The 22,261-nt window shown below is 42.8% G+C and overlaps 4 protein-coding genes and 1 non-coding gene across 9 annotated transcripts; 2 read left to right on the top strand and 3 right to left on the bottom strand.

Moving 5' to 3' along the window:
• Window positions 1–4,659: 4,659 nt before the first annotated feature.
• On the bottom strand, window positions 4,660–13,089 carry LOC133145496 (glycerol kinase-like). 3 transcript variants are annotated; one of them, XR_009710925.1, is made up of 23 exons: window positions 12,857–13,089; window positions 12,205–12,278; window positions 12,018–12,124; window positions 11,876–11,953; window positions 11,653–11,732; window positions 11,284–11,421; window positions 11,110–11,219; window positions 10,968–11,034; window positions 10,801–10,818; window positions 9,750–9,785; window positions 9,609–9,676; window positions 9,293–9,335; window positions 9,128–9,208; window positions 8,981–9,059; window positions 8,819–8,915; window positions 8,668–8,752; window positions 8,471–8,591; window positions 8,189–8,332; window positions 8,036–8,122; window positions 7,887–7,973; window positions 7,745–7,811; window positions 7,036–7,104; window positions 4,660–6,956 (listed from the first exon to the last, which is right to left on the bottom strand). XR_009710925.1 is itself a non-coding variant. In XM_061269060.1 (21 exons), exons 1-21 carry the CDS (start codon window positions 12,947–12,949, stop codon window positions 7,801–7,803), a joined length of 1,704 nt encoding a protein of 567 aa, XP_061125044.1. In that variant the 5' UTR covers window positions 12,950–13,088; the 3' UTR covers window positions 7,244–7,800. The 3 variants fall into 3 exon arrangements, 2 of the variants coding, with proteins under 2 accessions (XP_061125044.1, XP_061125051.1); XM_061269060.1 differs by lacking the exons at window positions 4,660–6,956; window positions 7,036–7,104 and having other exon boundaries at window positions 7,244–7,811; window positions 12,857–13,088; XM_061269067.1 differs by lacking the exons at window positions 4,660–6,956; window positions 7,036–7,104; window positions 10,801–10,818 and having other exon boundaries at window positions 7,244–7,811; window positions 12,857–13,088.
• Window positions 13,090–13,477: 388 nt separating this feature from the next.
• On the bottom strand, window positions 13,478–13,549 carry trnae-uuc (transfer RNA glutamic acid (anticodon UUC)). Its single transcript has one exon. It is a non-coding gene; the product is annotated as a tRNA-Glu (tRNA).
• A 115-nt stretch (window positions 13,550–13,664) lies between these two features.
• Window positions 13,665–16,039, top strand: wbp4 (WW domain binding protein 4). The gene is made up of 10 exons (XM_061272184.1): window positions 13,665–13,824; window positions 13,986–14,058; window positions 14,145–14,207; window positions 14,385–14,508; window positions 14,575–14,769; window positions 14,844–14,890; window positions 14,984–15,059; window positions 15,158–15,345; window positions 15,409–15,602; window positions 15,692–16,039. Coding segments are annotated over exons 1-10 (1,158 nt in total). The 5' UTR covers window positions 13,665–13,822; the 3' UTR covers window positions 15,888–16,039.
• On the bottom strand, window positions 14,186–19,284 carry mtrf1 (mitochondrial translational release factor 1). 3 transcript variants are annotated; one of them, XR_009713706.1, is made up of 11 exons: window positions 18,629–19,284; window positions 18,217–18,317; window positions 18,065–18,146; window positions 17,884–17,991; window positions 17,486–17,658; window positions 17,305–17,422; window positions 17,106–17,242; window positions 16,500–16,598; window positions 16,271–16,416; window positions 15,150–15,794; window positions 14,186–14,647 (listed from the first exon to the last, which is right to left on the bottom strand). XR_009713706.1 is itself a non-coding variant. In XM_061272183.1 (10 exons), exons 1-9 carry the CDS (start codon window positions 18,993–18,995, stop codon window positions 16,291–16,293), a joined length of 1,311 nt encoding a protein of 436 aa, XP_061128167.1. In that variant the 5' UTR covers window positions 18,996–19,283; the 3' UTR covers window positions 14,186–15,819; window positions 16,271–16,290. The 3 variants fall into 3 exon arrangements, 1 of the variants encoding a protein (XP_061128167.1); XR_009713705.1 differs by having other exon boundaries at window positions 15,150–15,819; window positions 18,629–19,283; XM_061272183.1 differs by having other exon boundaries at window positions 14,186–15,819; window positions 18,629–19,283.
• LOC133149828 (coiled-coil domain-containing protein 122-like) lies at window positions 19,213–21,133 on the top strand. The gene is given in 6 exon segments (XM_061271990.1): window positions 19,213–19,237; window positions 19,461–19,600; window positions 19,717–20,146; window positions 20,149–20,276; window positions 20,338–20,411; window positions 21,025–21,133. Coding segments are annotated over 6 exon segments (906 nt in total).
• The last annotated feature ends 1,128 nt before the right edge of the window (window positions 21,134–22,261 follow it).

Genomic DNA, 22,261 nt, shown 5'->3' on the forward strand with positions numbered 1-22,261 from the left:
CCCTAGCAAGAAGAAAACTATTCGCGCCCCCCCTCCCCACCGTGACTATCCTAACTTGTCTTGTAAGTCGTGAAATGTTGCACTGTCGCAAACGTCACAGAAGTAACAATGAGAGCGCCACTGCCCCCTGCTGTAGTAAACGCGCAATTACACTTTCTTCTAGTACTGCCAAAAAAAAAGCCTGTTCCCCAGGGTCACACGCGCCCCCCCAAGAATAGCACCGCGCCCCCCAAGGTGATCGAGCAAGCGTCTGATACGAGAGTGTCTGAAGTGAACAGCAGAGAAGAAAGGCAAAGTGTTGTGAAATTAAATGCACAGAACGGATGCGCAAGACACGTCAGCTATATAAAGAGCGAGAGTTGTTTTCTTCCTATTAGTTTCAATTCACAGTTTAATTAGCAGTTTCAATCAGCAAATAACAAAATGCGTATTACAGGTAATATTTTATTTCACAACACTTTGCCTTGTTCCTTTGGTCTCTGCTGTTCATCCTAAAACACAAAGGCGCTCTTTAAGCAATGCGACAGTGAGCGCCCGGCGCGCTGCACCAAATTAAGCTCCCTGCGCAGTGCGCACTGAGGTCCACTTAAATTTTAGAAAGTACATCAGGACTTTAAAAATATCTTCTAAATTTCAGCGACGGCTCTGTCACCGCAAACCGGATATCATACGGAGGCCGCCATTACAGATGCGCAGAACGGATGCGCAAGACACGTCAGCTATATAAAGAGCGAGAGTTCAGTTCTCTACCTAAATCCGTATTACAGGTAATATTTTATTTCACAACACTTTGCCTTGTTCCTTTCTTCTCTGCTGTTCACTTCAAACACGCTCCATGCGACCGCAATGCTCTCGTGTCAGACGCGGTGGTGCGTTTACGGGCAGTCGGAGAAATCAACGCCAACAAAAAAAATGACATCCAGCCTAGTTAAGACCATACCAAAGACTAAAAATGGGACCCATTGCCTCCCTGCGTGTGTGACGATCATTGGGACTTAAAAAAAAAAAAAAAATTAAAAAAAAAAATTGTACATGGGTACAAGCTTTTTTCCAGCATCAGCATGCCATTTTTAGGGGTGCGTACTACACACGGGGGCGCACTATACACGGAAAAAAACGGCACACCTCCCTAAAGCTTAGGGTTAGGTTAAGAGCTAGGGTTAGGTTTAGAGCTAGTGTTTGGGTTAGAGCTGTGGCTAGGGTTAGGGTTAGAGCTAGGGTTAGGGTAAGGCTTAGAGCTAACCCTAAGAGTGCGAGTACGAGTCGAGAAAATGGCGAGCTAACCCTAGCACTAACCCAGGGGTCGGGAACCTATGGCTCGCGAGCCAGATGTGGCTCTTTTGATGATTGCATATGGCTCGCAGATAAAATAAAATATTGGCGAGTATGCTAAAACGTTCGTGCTGGATGTAGCCAATGAACTTTTTCATGATCTTCCGAACAAAGCGTCCTGTACGTTTGCGCTACGCTTACTGTCTGCTGTATGCACACTGGCTCCGTTTTGCTCCTCTTATTTATTGTGTTATCTGTTTATTTATTCAACATTCTTATTATTTAATGTTTGTGCCTTCTTGTTTTTGTATTGTGTCGTTTACTTGTATGTCTATCGTGTAATATGTCTCGTCACCGTGGGATAGAGAAAACGTAATTTCGGTTTCTTTGCGCGTCTTGACATGTGAAGAGATTGACAATAAAGCGGACTTTGAAGACAAGATAATGAAACGGATACAAGACATGCCTCTGTCGGCAAGAACTGTTCTGTAATGATGAGTGTTATAACAACATTATTTAAAAGAATAAATTCAAGAGGCTTATTATACTGACATTTAGTTGAATTCACTTTTAAAATATATTATATGGCTCTCACTGAAATAAATTTCCCAATTTTTTGCTTTCATGGCTCTCTTAGTCAAAAAGGTTCCCGACCTTGCGCATTATACAAGGTCCCCTAACCCTAACCCTAGCCCAAACCCTAAACCTAGCTCTAACCCTAATCCTAACCCTAACCCTCTAATCCTAACGCTAGCTCTAGTTCTAACCCTAGCTCTAACCCTAATCCTAACCCTAGCTCTAACCCTAATCCTAACGCTAGCTCTATCTCTAACCTTAGCACTAACCCTAGCCCCAGCTCTAACCCAAACATTAGCTCTAAACCTAACCTTAGCTCTAAACCCAACCCTAAGCTTCAGGGAGGTGGATGGTTAAGTGGGGAAATACACGATCAACTGTGTTGCAAATTTATTCTTTAGGCTGCACCCAGACTCAAACCCATGTCGCTGGAGTGAGAGCCCAGAAGACAAAACCACGACACTACAGAAGCCTCGATCACATGGGGATGGGTCAAATGCAGAGGACAAATTTTACCCCACCCAAATGTGTGTGTTGCTCATTGGGACTTTTAACTTTCTTTATGGAGTAGCTCACAAGCGAATGGAAAGCTACGGACCGGTGACGTGTCAGAAATATTTAGGGTTAGGGTTATATGGTCGTATGGTAAGGTAATATGAATAAATGATACATTTATGATAAATATATAAATACGATTAAATAAAAGGATTTTTTTTAGTAGGGTTTTTGGGAGTTTTTCGTAGCTCTTTTGGGGGGCTTAAGATCAGGGGATGCTTTGAGAATAATTGACAATGATATATATATATGTGTCTTTGGTGACATTAGGTACTGTAAATCCCTGCCGTTTACAAGCTTCTACCCAGCGAAAACATTTCTCTCGGTTCTTCCACGGCTTTTTGATTGGCTGTTTGATCTGTGACATCACACGGACACTGACTTTGCATGTCCCCGTAGTTGCAGGTGAGAGGTGAGCATCTGGATCATCTCATCGCACCGCGCCCTTGATGTGGCTTCTGCGCACGGCGCGATTCCGTCTCTGGCGCTCCGCCACAGATGAGTTGAGGCCCTGCGTGAGCGCCGGGAGGGCAATGGCGGTCCTGGGGGAGGACAAAAACACAATTCCTAACTAGAACGTAGACTGGAGGCAGATGGCAAGACCAAAACAGTCGCTGATTCTTTTTCAGGCTTCCACTTGACTAAAATAGTACCTGACTTGTCTACAAAAGTATTTAAGAGATATTTTTAAACACCAAAGTGTTTTTTTTTTCCCACACTTGGATATGGAAAGGTGCATTGAAGTGTTTGCAAATATAGTCAAGTAGGGCTGCAATTAATGATCATTTTGATAATCAAGTAACGTCATCTATTTTGTCGATTCATCAAAGAATTGTATTTAAAAAGAAAACAAGTTTTAATTCCTATCCCTTCATTCAAATACACATGTAAGGACAAATAAAATGAGAATCACTTACGTTTTTTCTGTTTTCAGATCCAGTTTCGGAAATGTGTTGTCAGAGAATTTGCTGCAAAAAAAATCGCTTCGATTGGAAATTTACCATTTCCACGTCACGGCTAACACGGCGACGCTTTCTGATACCTTACCAAATATCATCCGCAAGGAAGGCTTTGGTCAGGTTGTAGTTTTCGGGCGTGATTCTCTTGTTGAGCACAATATCTTTCAGCAACTCCTTGTAGCGCACAATCTGGAAGACGCACAAATGTTGCCGTGAGTTGAGACACACAATGCATGGCAAAGGCTTTGAAATGTGAGCCTCACTTGCTGGGACTGTAAACTGTTGGTGTTGTACAACTGACGGATGATGAGCTCACATTCCCTCAGGGTGGACGCACGCGGTGGATTAGACAGACCGTTGTGGACTTGGAGAGGCTGCAGCGAGGCTGAATACCCGCGATTGGCTCTGTAGGGTCCGTGAACCTCGGCATAGTCTCCCATGTTTCTAATCAACAATAACAGTCTCATGTTAGTTCACTTCGATTTCACATAACAGGAAACTTGGGGACATATTCACCTTCGCATTTGAACGCCAGGTCCAACACCTACTTGGCTTTGCTTGGGTGCATCCATGATCATCTGGTACTTTAATTCTGCAACATTCAAATAAAAAGAGATCAGGGTTCGTTTCAGAGAAATGAGAGACCTGTTTAGTGAAATGACCCCGGCGGTCAGATGTCCACCTCCAACAGAGAAAATCACTTACCTCATCAATACAATTCATGGCAAAAGAAAAGTAGTTCAAGGCAACCAAATAAAACGCTAAATTGCCCTCTGCTCAGACGCCTGTTAGTTACTACGGCGACACTCCACCACTTTTTATGCCGCGTTCTTGTGACGTCGGATTGACGAGAACCCCTCTTGTTTTCGTCAACACAGAACTAACGTGCGGTTAAATTAAAGTTAGTTAAAGTCTGACACAAAGATCAGAGTATACGGTCTTTTATACAGACAAACACGAAATAAACGCATCTGTGGCGATATGGTTGTTTTCGTCAACAAAGAATTGACGTGCGGTTAACGACACAAAGTACAAGGTGTTCTATACAGACAGACACGAAAAAAAAAAAAAACGCATCCATGGCGTATGGTTCGTCAATTGTGGACATTTAGATTAATTGTTAATCTTTCTGATTTTATTAAATCGATTTTGAGATTTAAACCCCTTAATTCCGATTTTTTTGAGTCATTAAACGCCTCCTAACTATACACTAAATTAATATGACATAAGTCTGTAGCATTTTGAACCCAGGCAAAACAAAATGACATCAATAAATGGATACTTAAAAATCACCACATCATCTCCATTCCTTTAAAATTATTCATGTTGCAACAGTAAGGGTTATATTACACACAGGGACATTGAGATAGTGTCTTGCCATATGTGACAATGTGAAAATGCCTTGCTGCAAGTTCAGCAGAAAGCCTTTTGGAAAAACAGACAATATTAAATGGTGTGGTACTGTTCCCCTCCGCACCCGCAGATCCATAAATACCATGACGGCAATAACTTAATTTACAATTCCTAGAAGTGATACTAAACACAAATAAATGACAACATTCGGGCGTGGTTTTTACACACAGACTCAAAACTTTTGGACTCTTTGCAGGAGAGCGCAAACCTTGTCAACATCCTGCTCAAGAACATCACAGCAGAATACAATACATGAGCCCCCCCCCCGCCATAAAGTTACCTCAATGCATGCAAGCATTCTCTTCATGGTGACCAGAGTTGCGAATAATCGGGATGGCCAGTAGCAATGATTGTAGGGGGGAGAAAAAAAATAATTTGCCCTCACTGGTGTATATTGACTGAGCAGGGCTGGGATGAGCCGAAAATAGGAATGCACAACTCAATCATTTGACACATGCTCGTGGAAAGAAATATACCCAATATATATTTTCATATGACAAAAGGCCTCTGGAGGAGGAAAAAGCTTTCATTCTGGTCATCTTTGTAAACTGTCGTGAGCTTTTTGAATTATGAACATCTTTATAACTTCAAAATCACAATATTAATGTTGTATGTTTACAATAAATTGCAAGTTTCAATTTCATGATTGTGGCCCTACTCCTTCGTCACCGATCTGATTACTTCGTTTCATGAGGGGGGGGGGGGGGGATTAGGTCAGGTTCAACATTTCTCACAAGCCTCCCCCACACATGCTTGCATGCATACAACAATGTACACCTTTGAACGCAGGCAACACAGACATCAACCATCTCCAAATTATTTTTAAAAATCTGATTGGGATTCGGAGTTACGCCTGGAGTTCATTAAAAAGAAAACAAGCAATAATTCAGATCAAATATTTCAAATAAGCACTGCAAACACATTTCAAATTCAGGACAGAATTGTCGCCTATTGACTACGCTGAAGCCCAAAAAAGAAAACGCGATATATCTTTTTTTTTTTTTTTGAAACCCTCGTCACCATAAAGCTTTTTCCGTTATGTTCTTAAAGAAAAACGTTCTCTGCGTTTGCAGCATCCCTCCGTTAATGGACACGCTCACACCAAACACACAGTAACTATGATACAATTGCGCAACGTGTGTGTGCGGCAGTAGGAATCGAAATGAGCTCGTCAGTCAAGCAAACAAACAAAACAATATTTGACGTTTGTTGCGCCTTCCACTCTGTACGGTACTTCAACAGTGCAAAAACATTCAGGCAGCCTGACGCGGCTTCTCTCCTGTCCCCGTACATTCCGCATTTTGATTATACTTGCTTCACGGCGATGATTGATAAAATACAAATAATGTCAAAGAAAGAAATAAGGATGATTTAGGAACTGCACACAAAGACAAACAAACGTGCACCGGTTAGCGGAGCATCGTTAGCGTAATGACAACCACAGATTCTAACATCTGCCTTTTTTTTGGACCCTCTTTGACGCAATGTTGGAAATATTTTTTGCATCGCCTTCTTCATGGAAAAGCAAGTCGGTAAAGTGTCAAATTGAGCGGTGGGAGCTAAAATGGAAAAATATTATAAAAAGGATTTTAAATTCATCTTGGCGGTAATTCCTCTCCAGTTTGTCGCAATGTTATCGTACAATGTAAGCGAGCGAGTAACGAACGGGTTTGAAACAAGCACTCAAAGTGGTATCATGTGAACATACATAACATGATGAGGATGATACTTGGCCACGCCCAGCTTTTTTGTCTACTGTAGCTCCGTGTCGGGGTGCAGCTTCTGTAAAGGTGAAGCGTGAAGACAGTTCAGTTGTCCGCTGCATTTGACTTGTCCATCGTCAAAATGTACGCTGGAGTACATATGTGTGTATATTTATGACAACTTGGCCATAACTGCTCCTGCATGTCGCCTCAATTGGGGCTGAGGTGGGGTCTCTCAAACGAGTCCGAATGCAGCGAGGTGCATCTTGACCGACATCAGTTTCACAGAAAGGCATGCCCATGTCCGCAGCTCGAGTTGTATTTTTTTTTTTTTCTTTCAGGGAGGTGAAGTTGATGTTTGACTGGACGTGATGTGCTGAGATGAAGTTTGTCGACAACGATGGGGGTGACGCGTTTTTTTCTCAAACGCAGAGCCCGGACTGCAAGGCGGTGAGGCGCCGCTCGATACACTCTTTACCTGCACGCGGAAGGGAAAAGAGATGTAAGCTGGGTTGAAGGGAGCGGGTGAGCATTTTCCGCATTGACATCTGACTTACATTTGCTCACGCTGAGTATGTCTTCCTGTTCGGTGAGAAGCATGGAGAGGCCCTCCATCAGCAGGAGGGCTTTGTGGTAGCGGTGGATTTTAATTACAAAATTCTAGGTTTAGAGTTTTCAATAACAGAAATCACATTTTGCCAGAATATTTACTCATTTCATTTGTATGTTATAATTTTCCAATCAACTGACTTCAATGTACACAGAGAGAGTTAGAGCCAATTTTATTTATGATTTCGGATCATAGTGAGGGAAAGTGAGACATGACTGTATTGTCCACCCTCCTGACACTTTGTTCCATTTTGGGGCCCAGTCTACAGTGTTTACTCTTTACTTTTTTTTTTTTTGATACAAACACTGACCTACATTCATTCAACAAGTGCTTTCTGTTCATCGTTTTGGAGCGACGGGATTCAAGTCTACAAAAGAATTCCGTTCCGCTCACGAGAGGATTCCACATAAATAGAATTTTTCCAATAGAAAAACATATAGACTTCGTACCCCCCCCAAAAAACCTAAAAGACCGTATAAAGTGCACAAAAAATACCTTGAAGAAAAATGGGGAAACTATGAAAAAGCAGAATTCATCATGTACAGAAACTGGCTCAAGAGTCACCTGGCAGTAAGCAAGCTCATAAAATAGTAAGAAAAACACAAACTGCATGCGTAATCCCGCTATAGTTCAGAAATCAAATCCAGGGAAGGTACCATTAATTGTCAGTTGTGGAGTGGACGGGGGGGGGTGGGGGGTCTCTGCCAGGAGACTAGTTGTGCCCTTGAGATAAGACAGAAAAAGCTCATGAATTTCCCCGATTGCTCTCATGATGAAAACAGACGGACGGACACTCACCTGCAATGTAATTGGCTCCAATGAGCATCAGCATGCTGCCCATGATGTAGAAGCCCAGCGGGGCACTGCAGAAGATGCTGCATTCACCTGACCACCAGATAACAAGCGTTCGAGTCACGGTGAGGAGCCTCCCGATCGTGAAGCCCTACCATTTCCATTCGTGGGAAGCTCGGTGGTCTCCCAGTTCATTGACTTCTGAACGGCTTTCTTCCAGCGGGCATAGCGAAACTCGCTTTCTGCCGGACACGGACGTGGGAAAACGTCACATCATGGACAGCGGGGTGGGCTTTTTGAAAACATACCTTCGGGGTTGATCTGAGGCTCAAACTTCTCCGACGTGACTTCGCTCAAGTCGTCCGGGTTCAAACTCCACACGCTCACGCCCTCCGCTGCGCCGGCCGCCATCGCTGCGCCCAGAGCGGTAGTCTCCGGCATGGATGGTTTCACTGAGGGAAAATTAAGAAAGGGGATTGTTTGGAAACTAAAGACAATTTTTTTTTTTTAAAATTCTGCTACAAAAAACATTCACACGGTTGGGGTCAAAGAGTGACGACGAGGATGTGGAGGGCGAAGGCGAGGCCTACCGACAGGGATGCAGAGTATGTCGGCCTGTAGCTGCATCAGCAACCTGTTGGACGTCATACCCCCGTCCACCTGCAGCTGGGTGAGTGGGATGCCGCTGTCCTGATTCATGGCGTCCAGAATCTGCAAAAAATAAATAAAAAATGGGCGCTCGACTTCAAAAAAGCAGGAGCAAAAGGGTTCCAGTGTGCGTGGGCACCTCTCGTGTCTGGAAGCAGACCGCTTCCAAGGCGGCGAAAGCGAGGTGACTCTTATTTGTAAACTGGGTTAAGCCGCAAATGACCCTGTGGCACAAAGAAAGTGTCCGTCACCAAAAAGTCTGGCTCAACGTGTTCCAAACTGGGTCCTACCCTCTCGCACTGGGCTCCCAGTACGGCGCATAAAGGCCCGAGAAAGCAGGAACAAAATAACAACCGTAGGATGTCCCAACCGATGCGGCCAATTTCTCTGCGCACAAAAATATTACACGGGTTGTACGACAAACTCTCGATACACGATATCAAACGACATACCGAGCTCCTCGGACGACTCGATGATGCCGAGATTATCCTGCAGCCAACGGACCACGGCTCCCGCGATGGCCACGGAACCCTGGCGGGAACGACACACGGTGTGGGACGAGGCTGCAAAACCGAACAATTGTCTTCCTGGTGCTGTACCTCTAAGGCGTAGCAGGCGGGTTTGTCTCGACCCAGTTTGTAAGCCACGGTGGTGAGAAGCCCGTGCTCGGACATGACAGGCTGCAAAAAAAAGAAAAAAACACAGCGGCTCAACATTGAAGGCAACACGACAAGCTCCAGACATTTGCGGCTCAGTGGCGACACCTTGGGGCCAGTGTTGCGCAGCAAAAAGCAGCCTGTTCCATACCTAGAACACAAAACAAAAAAATGGAACCATGTTACTTGGGTAAAATATACCGTAATTTTCGGACTATAAGTCGCGTTTTTTTTTTTTTTTCATAGTTTGGGTGGGGGGGGGGCAATTTATACTCAGGAGCGACTTATATACATATATATGTTTTTTTTTTTACTTTTTTGGGCATTTTATGGCTGGTGCGACTTATACTCCGGTGCGACTTATAGTCCGAAAATTACGGTATATATATTTTTTTAATCTTAGCCACATGGCGCGCGCACTTACGTGTTTTTGGCTTGCCCGTCCTGGAAGCACATCTGTCCAACCAGCGCTGCCGACTGATCGCCAAGACACTAATGAGGAAAAACACAAGCGTCACATTTGCGGCCATTTGCACGGGCTGAAAAAAAATGGAGAAATACTTACCCCTGAAATGGGAATGCCGGAAAGCGCTCCTGATTTCTGCCAAGCGATCACAGAACATTCATTGGGTGGACTGTCGTTTATTTCTTGTCACTAATTTATAATAATAATAATAATAATAATAGACAAAAGTACATTCACGGGTGACATTGAATGAAAAGCCCAAGTAGATTCTATTGCGAAAATGCTCAAACACAAAACTTTGGTGCTCATGTGAAACCACCTTGCCCAGATTATTTGACCACATTGAGGCAAATAACAGCTGCCATAAAGCAATATTAAACACCTTCATATCCCGATAAGGTGCCACTGGTGTCCTCATCGCAATTCTTTCGTTATACAACTTTTGAGTTTGGAAAAAAGACACCATTTTATAATTTGCCATTATTTGTGTGTAGTTGGATGTCAGCAAATTCCACTTGCGGTGCATTGATTCATTTATTTCAAGTGAATGGGGTGTTTTACCGATATGCAATTCAAACAGTAATACATCGACTATATCGAATAAATATGAAGTTCAATGGAAAAGGGTTGTTCTTGGTGACGTCTCAAAGGCACCTTATGGTGATATTGATTTAAATAGCGCAGGTCGCATGAGCTCTCGCTTTCCCCACAAATAATGTTCAATTTTAACAAGGAATATCTCGCCCAGCAAAACAAATTCTTGTCAAATATTCAACAAATAAACAAAAATATCATCTTGTAAAAAAAAAAAAAAAAAAAGCGCAGGGACAAGGATACATTTTTAAACAGAGCAGTGTTCAAGTGGACATGGATCAATGTCTTCACTCCTTTGTGAGGCGCGTTGAAGGAGTGAAGAGATTTATTCATGCAGAAGATGGCGAGCGTCAGGTCACATGAGAAGCAAAGCCAAACAGCCCATTTCCAAATGGCAGCGTAAGAATGTTTACATTCAATTAGAACGGCACATTTTGCCTTTGCATTCTTCAAACTTGTTCGGCAATAGAAGTTGGAAATGAGCGTGCGGAACGGAAGCGGCCGGGTGACTAACTTTAGCCCGATGAGGGAAGTGGCGAGTTACAAAATGACTTACCCAGCTAGAACTTATTTTCTACCGGTGAGAGAGGGGAGACAATGGCACACAAAAATAATGCCGACAAGAGTTTCTCAGTCAACATTCATGCACTCGCAACAGCTCTGGTTATTTCGGAAGCGGCCTGGCAATATTAAAAAATAATAATAATTGTGACGATGGCTCACCATGAGGCCGTAGATTTCAGAAGAACTTCTCACTCGGGGCAGAATCTCCATTGGGATGCCAAAATATCTGATTGGGATCAAGAAAAAGCACAAGTGAAGGGTCTAATGTTGCACTTACACGGGTGACCACTAGGTGTCATACTTGCACAGCTCCGGGTCCCAGTCCATTGTGTGAATGTTGAACAACATGGTCCGGCTGGCATTGGTCACATCGGTGCAGTGGACCCCTCCGGATTTGCCTCCGGTTAAACACTGGGGAGTAATCTCAACTTCTTTGAACCAGAAAAGAAAGATAAGCGACAGACAAACGTCTCACCCAAATGAGCCAAGAGTCCACGGTGCCAAACATGGCGCGGTGACAAAGCACGGCTTTGTGAACGTCGTCGACATTGTCCATCAACCAGCGAAGTTTCACCGCGCTGAAGTAAGTGCTGATGGGGAGGCCTGTTTTATGCTAGACGGTGAAAAATAAAGGGGGGGGGCAGGTCGGATCAATTGACATTCTTCTGCCTTTTCATAACAATCATTTGCAACACATCTATTCTGTCTCTGGGTCCATTTTTAAGAACCAAATATATCATCCTCATAATTAGGGATGGGTGGGATAATGCCGATACGCCAAATGTTTTCATTCATGCGTTTCAATTGGCTCAAAGTTGCTACGGCAACTGTGTGAGGTTTTCACCTTCAAGTGGTTTTTATTCCTCCCGGGTGTTTTGTTGATCAGACTCTCAACTGTGGATTGAGTCCGCAGGTCAAGCCAAACTGGAAAATAAGAAATAAATTTTAAATTTAATTAAATAAAATAAATTAAATAATTAAATAAAATAAAATAAAATAAATTAAATTAAAGAAAGAAATTAAATAAATTTCTTTTTTTTTTCTCACAGTAAGGATAGAAACGTTACCGATTGCGTTGTACAGCGGCTCCCCGGTTTCTTTGTCCCAAACGAGTGTGGTTTCTCTTTGGTTGGTCACTCCAATCGCTGGGAAGAAACCAAATGAAAATGTCACTCAAAATGTCACCACAAGAGTCCCAGCGCTACACACCTTTAATATTTGCGATGTCGATATTGAGTTGTGTGAGCTTTTCACATGTACGTTCCATGCACTCGTACACAGACTGCAAGATTTCTTTGGGGTCTTCCTCCACCCATCTGAGAGGCACCAAAAAAACAACAACACACAATTCAGGATTTGGAAGTCTTCACTCTGGAGGATTTGAGCACACACTGACCCTTCTTTGGGGAAGCTCTGTTTTATCTCCACCTGGTGATGGCTGAGGAGTTCTGCCGTTTTGGAATTGAACACCTACCAAAAGAGCACACATTTAGTGCCCCAGCAACCTGGAAAACATTTGGACTGGGAGCTACGCTTGTTGCACACTGCCGAACGTCTCATCGGGTATTTTATTTATATTTTTTAAAATATTTTCAACCACTTATGACATAAGTGGTTGAAAATATAAAAAATAAAATAAAACTCATTTTTTTGGCGGGCCGCATTGTAGTCATAGCTTCTTTCGGAGGGCCATTATGACTGTCGACCCAAATAAATGTATGAGCACCTCATATTATATAGAGTAAAAGCTACAAAATAAACTGACAAATAACTCGTTTTCAAATCAGACGAGTAAAAACTGGTCAAATATTTGGAAAAAATATATATTATTAAAAGTGAAGGCAATTTGCAATTCTAGTAATGACACGAATTCGTTGCACAATTTGTCTTCGCGGGCCACATCAAATGATGTGGCGGGCCGTATCTGGCCCCCGGGCCTTGACTTTGATACCTGTGCCTTATCTGATACGTACGGACATGAATTAAAAATAACGAAAGTTAACGTCGATTGAGCCACTCGTGTCCGCTTGTCATTTGGTCAGTCTTACCAAGAAGCGTGTGGAACTGGTGCCCTGGTCGATGGCAGCAACCAGCGGTCCGAGCGTTACGCGGTGTGACGACCCAGCCATGGTGCTGATCATGGGGAGCCCCGCAGCACCGAAGCCCCGCAGTTGGACCCAAAGCCGGTTGCCCTACTCCAGCTACAGGACAATTCAAAAGGGCGTGTAGTCAGTCAGGCACCGACCTTTTGCGTCTCTTCGGCGCTTGGTGATGACGTCAGAGCCCTAACAGTTTGGGTTTGTTTGTTGCAGATACTGTAAATCACAGATAGATGGCTGGATGAGTAAATTGATGGATAGATAAAAATATGTACAATAATTAAACATGTCTAATTATAGTTAAGTTTTTTTTGCATATTGAGCATTTTGCTCGGCAACGTATTAATCATTCCTACCGGAAATGAAATGCCGACCGGAAATGTCATGTTGCATAACCACTTCACACGCTGACCGGAAGTTACCATGATGCCACGTTATAATGGTGATTTCGAATATATTTGCGTACTTTTCACAACGTCATTACTTTAAAAATTCGTTTTGAGATTAATTTCAATAGGCCAGAACATTATTCCACTGATCATTTTCATAATGGACAAAAAAAGAAACGTGTTCCCATACCGGGAGTCGAACCCGGGCCGCCTGGGTGAAAACCAGGAATCCTAACCGCTAGACCATATGGGACGTTGAAGCTTGACTGATTCATTTTGTACTATAAAGTAAAGAAAATGAATCCTCAATCGTTTTATCTTTTAAGCTGTACCTACGTACTAATTTGTCTATGTAATATCACACGCAGATACATATATCGAACTATGCCGTAAACGTAAAAGAGGGTAGAGGCGCCGTGTGATGACGTCATCAGCAATGGACAGTGTTGTTCAAATGTATACAGCACAAGTCTCGTTTTCTTTGTTTTAACTCATTCCTGCCTTACAGTCACACTCAAATACGACAATGTGAGTACCAACTGTCGAATATTCAACGTGTATGGTAAAAAATAATCCAGGGCTAGGCTTCAGGGAAGCATATCTATATATATTCTTGCAATTAGCCACATAGCTGTCAAGGCTATATTCAAGCGTAGGGTGTTAATGCCTTTACTTTCCTTTACTTTCAGGGCTGACTACTGGAAGTCACAACCGAGGAAATTTTGCCAATACTGCAAGTGTTGGATTGCCGACAATAAGCCCGTAAGTGATCTTCATTTGATTTGTGTATTGGCGAGGACAGTGTCCATGAGATGCTCTCAAGTCTTCATGTGTATTTTGTATTGCAGAGCATCGAATTTCACGAAAGAGGGAAGAATCACAAAGAAAATGTGGCAGCCAAAATTTCCGAGGTATTATATTTGTTTTTTTGTATTTGAACGATTACTGGATCAATAAGTGACATTTGTGTAAACTTTGTTGGCATACCAGCAGCTATGAAAAATTAATTTTAGCATCATCACTGGCAGAAGAGATCAGACGGAGAAGTCTTACATCTTATTGGCTACATTAACTTTCTGTGCGTGTAGATTAAAAAGAAGAGTCTCCAACAAGCGAAGCAAGAAAACCGTAAATCCAAACAGTTTGCAGCAATGGAGGAGGCTGCACTGAAGGCATATGAGGAAGACCTGAAAAGACTGGAAATGGAGTCAGGTAAGTGTGTGTGCAATTATGGTGAAAATATCAAAGACATCTTCAAAAAGTGTTTTCTTGTGTCAGGTCCTTGTGCCTCAGCCGCAGTCCTGCCAAAGCCCAAAGCACCTCCCATAGTATTGTGCGAGCCACCACCATACTGGAAAAAATATCAGAAGAACACAGAGAAACCCAAAAAGTCATCTGGGGAGCAAAATCTGTGTTGGGTTGACATACAGACAGATGACGGACACAAATACTATTACAACACCATAACTGGAGGTGAGCATGATCGGAGGTCTTTTTTTGGGTCATGTCCTATCACTGTAACTCTTGATTGATTTATTTGGCCACAGACTCTCAGTGGGAGAAACCCAAAGGTTACCGGGGCAGCTCAAACTCGGTGCTTAAGGTTTTATATTCTGCTTCAACATTCTTTATAAATGCCATTTTATCTGATTGCTCTCTTGGTTTTTTTTTTTGGTTTTTTTTCTAGAGCGCTTCAGGTAGTATTTGGAAGGAAAGTATCAGCCCTGAAGGATATGCATATTGGTACAACACACAAACAGGAGGTTGTATATTTGTTTTTTAAACTCACTTTTCTATTATATGTTTTACTGACGTAGCAAACGGTCAGTTCATTTTCATCTCATTTGTCTCACCTCTCAAGAGTCCAGATGGGAAAAGCCAAAAGACCCCAATGAAATTCCCGAATCCACCTTGGCATCTGGCAGTGACAAAACACTTGAGGAGGAACTCGCTGGAGACGCCGACTGTAAGGAGGCTGAGTTGTCGCAGAGCGAAGAAGTGACTGAAAAACCCAGCTTGCCCTCCGTCGTCCCAGAAGATAGCTTTAGGGTAAGAACAATAGCGATGAAGAACATTCAATTTGTCGTCAAATTTCTTGATGGGCTCTTTCAGAAAAGGAAAGCAGAGGGAGAAGATGACCAAACAAGCAACAATATGCCTCAAGAGGATGTCAAGGAGGAGAAGCAAGAGGAGCTCCAAAGTGAACCCATAGTGGAAAAAAAGGAAGAGGTGACAAAAGCAAAGAGGCCAAAATCGCAGAACCCTTACGGGGCTTGGGAACGGATCAAGGAGGAGAAGGATCCATAGTACGTGTGCCGTTCAGTACTCAGCAGCTGGACCTGACTTTTACATGAATCATTTCAGTACCTCATCTGTTCTCCTTTTCTCTCTCCAGCGCCAACGTGGACTTACAATTGCCCAAAGTAGACGAGGAGATTGTAGTGACGGAGTTGCCGCCGGAACCGAAACCCAAGTTCAAGGAGCGCATCATCACGTCGCTGGGAATGGAAGGCGGAAGCACTTCTTTCAAGAAAAGCAAAACACAGAACGGAAAGTCTAGAAGCTTTCGACAGAGAGACAATGATGACTAGCCACCATTTTTTTTCTTTTCAGTTTCGGTGAATTGTAAATGAGTCTAATTATCCGTTTCATTTGACTTACTTTTGGAGATGTACAGATCAGCTGGCAGCTTGTGACCAATTGGGGCAGGTTAATAATAAACAAGACACCTTTTACACAAAAAGGCTTCCCAAATATTAATTTGAACCATTTCTTACCGAGAAAAGGTTCTTAATTATAATATTTTAGGGAAAATAATTTAATCACATTATTTTAGGGAGAATAATTTAATCACAGGCATAATCAGTGTACAGTCAACTGCAAATAATACAAATTTCCACAAGCAAGACCTGCAATGTAAAAATAAAAGACGCCACAAGTCTCACTTTTTCGATATTGTTAAAAAACAACAAACCCAGCAAGTTGCGGTGTGGGTCAGTCTGCAGAAGGATAAGCACTGCTTCTGCTGTCGGCCACCAGGTCCAGAAGCGCCTCCCTTTCTGCCTCTTCCAGTACGCCAGTGATGAGATCATCGAGCGCCTTGCCCCCTCGCATGAACTCCTGACGTGGATGTGAAGAACATGAAGAAACGTGACTGACACCGTCGCTCCGGTGACTTTTTTTTTTTAAAGTCTGGCGCTAACCTTAATGTCCCTGCAAACGTAGCCATTGCGGTGGTCCGTGACACGATCCTGGCTGAAGTTGTAGGTCCGGATCCTCTCCGACTGCGAGCGTGTTCCCACCTGCCGTGGAGGCGGCACACGTTAGACGTTACGAATACAAACTACCGTATTTTCCGCCCTATAAGGCGCACCTAAAAACCTAAAATTTTCTCAAAAACCAACAGTGCGCCTTATAGTCCGGTGCGCCTTATATATGGACCAAATTCCTAAATTCAAACTGGCCCGAAGTATTGTGTCATGAAATCAATCATAAGTGGCCCGCTGAAGACTATGAATCATGACTCAAAAAGACTATGGATCATTATTTTATGATTATAAAGTAATTTGTTCCGTCTGAAGTTGAAATAAAAAAGATAAAATGGAGAATGATTAGAAATCTGACATGATGCATTAATGGTGCGCCTTATAGTCCGGTGCGCCTTATATAAGGATAAAGTTTTAAAATGGGCCATTCATTGAAGGTGCGCCTTATAGTCCGGTGCGCCTTATAGGCCAGAAAATACGGTAGCTTTGAATTAAGTTCATTCAGTCCGACAGAGCCCTAATGAGAAATTGGAGTTAGCTTGCCTGCTGCTTCCGTGCAGAATTTTTCTGCTCCGTCTCTTTACTCATCAAGCTCTGGTAGAGGCGGGCCTTCAGCACACGCATGGCAGTTTCTCTGTTCTTCAGTTGAGAGCGGGTCTGCTGACACTCTGCTGTAATACCTGAAAAGGAAATACTGCAATTGCAAGTCCGGAGAAGCTCGGCGGTCGTCGTAATGTCGTACCCGAAGGAAGGTGAACGATGCGCACCGCGCTATCGGTCGTATTGACACTTTGACCCCCGGCACCTCGAGATCTGAAGGTGTCCACGCGCAGCTCGTTCGGGTCGACGCTGACATCAACCTGGAGCGCACGTTAGCGTTCACATCAATCCGTCGTTGAAGTTGAGAGCTACTGAGGAGTTACCTCAACAGGTTGAGGCAGGATGATAACAGTCATGGTTCCCGTGTGGATGCGCTGCATCCGGGAGGAAAGGCCCACCTCGGGAATCCTCTGCACCCGATGCGTCCCCCCCTCATGCTTCAGATGTCTGTACACGTTCTCCCCGGCTATCTGTGCGGCTGCGTGATGCAAACCACCTGAGGACATGAGAAAAAGTTCTTCGGTGTATCTCAACATGCGAAATATATACAGTATATACCGTAATTTTCGGACTATAAGTCGCGTTTTTTTTCATAGTTTGGGTAGGGGGGGCGACTTATATACATATATATGTTTTTTTTCACTTTTTTGGGCATTTTATGGCTGGTGCGACTTATACTCCGGTGCGATTTATAGTCCTAAAATTACGGTAGTAAACACACCGTATTCTGCCGGAGTGTAATTCAACATCTCAAAATCCCACTTCTTGTAAGCGGCAAAACCCTGGTACATGTCAAACATTTCTCTGGTGAATTGTTGACATATATCACCTAAAAAAAACACACACAGGAAAAAAAATATGTTTAATAAATCCAACTGAGCCGTAATTGAGAATTCACAAACCTCCAGTTGTTCGCCCTGAAACGACTTCCAGTAAAACGTTACTCGAGTCCAGAGGGTCAGTCGGTAAGAGAGCTTTGATTAGCTGGAGAGCAAAAGCGAGATACTCAAGCATTGAATATTCTGCAGTAGTACATTTGATCAGTCTACTGTACCTCTTCCTTTAAGACTGAAATCCTGTCTGCGATGAGAGCTTCCTCTTCTTTCAGCAGCTGAGCAAACTGTTCTGCTTCTTCATCTTTGGACCCAATCGGGGCTGCAGTTATAGGGAGAAACAATGTTGTGTTAATATCGTCGAAAAAGTACATTTGCCACTGAGGAATGTGTTACTAAGCCACAGGTGTCAAAGTCAAGGCCCGGGGGCCAGATACGGCCCGCCACATCATTTTGTGTGGCCCGCGAAAACAAATTGTGCATCAAATTCGTGGGTCATTACTAGAATTGCAAATTGTCTTCACTTTTAATAAAATCTTTTCTTTTTTTTTATTTAAACAGAGTTTGACACCCCTATGTATACATATTAATGAATTCCCCAAAACTGTAAAAGGGGGAGGTGGGTCGACTTACAATGCAAAATGGACCGAACTTCATCAAGATCTTTAACCGCTTGTTCAACATTGTAAAAGACATTTGCCAAAGGTAGCAGCTCTGTATACTTCTTCACCATCAATTTCCTGTCAGCTTCGTTCACGTTTGAGCGGTGCAACTTCTGGTCAAGGGCTTTGTGATAGTCCATGAGTTGTCGGACGTAAGTTCGAACAGAATCGTTTTCGTACAAGCCGTGAAAGAAGCGCCTTGTCTCCAATGTACCAACATGGCGTTGTGTCTTTCCAAGTGTCACACTTGATATTGTCCTCCGTCGTCCTCTTTTAAGGTTGTTGTAAACTACGCGGGGTAAGACGGTGCGCAGGCGGTACAAACTACAAGAAAACATTTGTCAGTATAGTTTTTAGCGTACATGAAAGCGATGAGTAAAATCACAACAGGTTCGATAACAAAACAGAAATATGGCATTGGTAACCCGGAAGTAGTTTGGCAAATGAAGGGGCGTGTCACCGCAAAGCAGTCTGGGAGCTGTAGTTTTACCGCGGACGTAGTTTCACCGGCAATTTTGAGCCCTTGAGAGAAAAACTCACCTAGCTGATGATAAAATGTCAAATCCTTCCAGCAGTACTGGTACGGGATGAAATACAAATGAATATTACACACACATTTTGAGAATTTAATCAATATTCTGTCTTCTTTAAGAAAAAAAGAAGTCATTTTTCAATGTTAGCATCGCTATCTACTAGCTCATTTTACCTTCTAATCACAATGCTAAATTTGATATTGTTCATTTTATGGACATTATGTTTTCATTTACAAAGGAATTAATACTCTGTTCCGATCTAACTTTCAGGAGTTCAGAGTCAATTGTCAGTTGACCAAGTCCTGGAAAATATTAACCAACAAAACATCATAGAGACCGAAATCCTACAAAAAGAAAACGAAACTCTCAACTCCCTACAGGTTGACCTTTTTAAAAAAATATTTGTAGTATTTTTTCCTCTCAATATTTGTTTTCAGTCAATCATGATAATTAAAATGATTCATTTTAGTTGCAATAAATAAAAGAATATATCTGGATGTGTTTGAGTAGAGTTCGGTTTTATCAGGTGACTCTATTGGACGTGCAGAAGAAAAGCGATGAGGCTGAGAAGAAGCTGAAACGTACAGCAAGGGACCTCCTTATCATGGAGGATGACATGATACATTTAGAGCAGAAGATGCAGGCTGGACGTGACCAATGTGTCTCCATCACAGTGGAAAACACAAAACTCCTGGAGCAAATAAACGAGGGGGAGGAGAAGGCCTGCATGCAACGGGCTCAGTTTGACCTTTATCGAAAAAAGATGGAGGACCACAGGCAGGCGGTTCTGCGTGTGGTGGGCCAGACCGGTACTTGCGAAGAGAAGAGGACACTTGTCCAGAAACTAAGGAAGGCCAAAGAGGAGCTGAAGGAGGATTTAAAAAACCCACATGGAGTCCATGTCCAATCGGCAAAGGTAAATTTGTACAATTGGGTTTATTTCCACACAGCTTGATTTTATCTTTCCAGAGAGAAATTGCTGCGCTGAGAGTGGAGATTGAAGAGATGATGAAAAATATAGTGCAGAAGAGGGAAACTCTTCAGAAAGAATTGGAGACCCATGCTCAGATCAAGCAAGACATTGAGGTAGGGCCAAAGAAACATTCGAGCCTACCCAATGTATTCAATGTATTTGCACTTGTCTTAGGGGCAAACCAAGCGCTTTGACGCCATCAGCAAGCACCTTCACTGTCAAATCAGCAAGACCCAGGCTGCCCGCAGGTAAAGACTTACCGTTTTTTTCCATGTATAATGCGCAAAATTTAACAAATTTATTGTCCTAAAATCTGGGGTGCGCATTATACATGGGTACAATTTTTTTTTAATCCGGATATGATACGGAGGCCATTACAGATGCGCTTTCTTCTCTGCTGTTCACTTCAAACACGCTTCATACGAACGCAATGCTCTCGTATCAGACGCTTGCTCGATCACCTGCTCATTTGCCGTCACAATGTACCCTACACAAATCCGAAACATTTCTTCGCTATCGAGTTTGCTAGCGCATGCGCAGTGATACTGACCGGCAGAATAACATCCGCTTGTTCCCAAAGATGATCTTTTTTCTGAAATAATTTTACGTTTACGGACTTAAGTAAGAGTCAAAATTTGGGTGCGTATTATACATGGGTACAGGCTTTTTTCCAGCATCGACATGCCATTTTTAGGGTGCGTATTATACATGGGGGTGCATTATACATGGATAAAAACGGTAATATTGTTTGGTACCACCACATTCATGCACGTCTGTGGAATTTTTTCAAGTTTTTTTTTTATATAATTTTTGTTTCGCCTGTATGTTGGAGTTTCACCGATTTGTCCCTGATCCATCCAGGCTAATGTCCAGAGACATCAACCACATGGAGAGACGGAAAGCTGAGCTCCAAAAGCAGCTGGGTTTGTCCAATGACTCTGCTCAGTGCGAAATCAAATTTGGCATGTAGCACGAGCTGTTACTACAACCAACCAGCAGAGGGCAGTAATGTCAAATAAATAAACGGCCAAAACCCTGACGTGACTAATATTCGATCGCGTTTAAATATCTGCAATATTTATTTGCTTGTTATTGCTGAATATTGTTTAACATCGATATGCATAGAATGCATTTTGTCTCTGAACGAATTGAGCTGGATTTTTTTTTTTTGTCATCAGCTCATCCGAACAAAAGCTTCAACTGTCGATATGTTTTTGGTACACACTGTTCCACCTTCCGCCTGAATGGTTCGCCTGGTCCAAGGCAAAGTGACAGTCCCACTGCAGGCTAACAAGATTGTGCCACGTCGAGCATATCGCAAAAACTAAATTGCAATAATTAGTCGAATTGGCGTTTTCTGCACATAACGGTTATGTGGGTTCTTTGTCCTGTTCAGTAAAAATACAATAAAGTTTCAGCGGTACTTTAATGCACATTGTATTCATGCTGTTGTTGTTTTTTTTAATTGAGAAGTGTAATTGCCATATCAGAGAGGGATTAATCACACAACATATTTTAATCAAGAATTGATGTTAGATTGAATCACAATCAATTATCCAGGTCACCATTGTAAATGAGATGTAAATGTTCTCAATTGGCTTACCTGGTATAACATTGAATTAAAAAAAAAGAATACAAAAAAATCTATTGCTCTTGCACCTGCAGCTTTAATAGGACAGTCAATGTGCCAGTTGTGTAAATAAACACAAGTGGCAGCTTTTAATATCTTATTCTAGAAAAAAAGCGTTTGGGGGGGGGGGCATTTCCTGAATGGTGCATTGTTGGAGTGGATCCAGCTGCTAGCTATATACCGTGCCGCTTCTTGGCTTGCCCTCATTAAAGCACTCAGATCCGACAGCACCATCCCGTTGAGGCCCAACTCGTCCAATTCCACAATTTCCCCTTATTACACCAGATACCTTCAACATTGTTCAATTAATTAATTCACTGCCATTGACAGCTCTAGACGTCAATAATCTATTTGAACTGAGCTGGCATTGAATGAGTTAATATGTGCTATTATTTTTGTTAATCCCGCCACTGACCTTCCCAGTCAACGAGGGTTGGCCGTTGCTTTCATGCCCGGAAACCGCATCAG

This window comes from Syngnathus typhle, linkage group LG2 (assembly GCF_033458585.1).
Source record: "Syngnathus typhle isolate RoL2023-S1 ecotype Sweden linkage group LG2, RoL_Styp_1.0, whole genome shotgun sequence".
Taxonomy (NCBI): Eukaryota; Metazoa; Chordata; class Actinopteri; order Syngnathiformes; family Syngnathidae; genus Syngnathus; species Syngnathus typhle.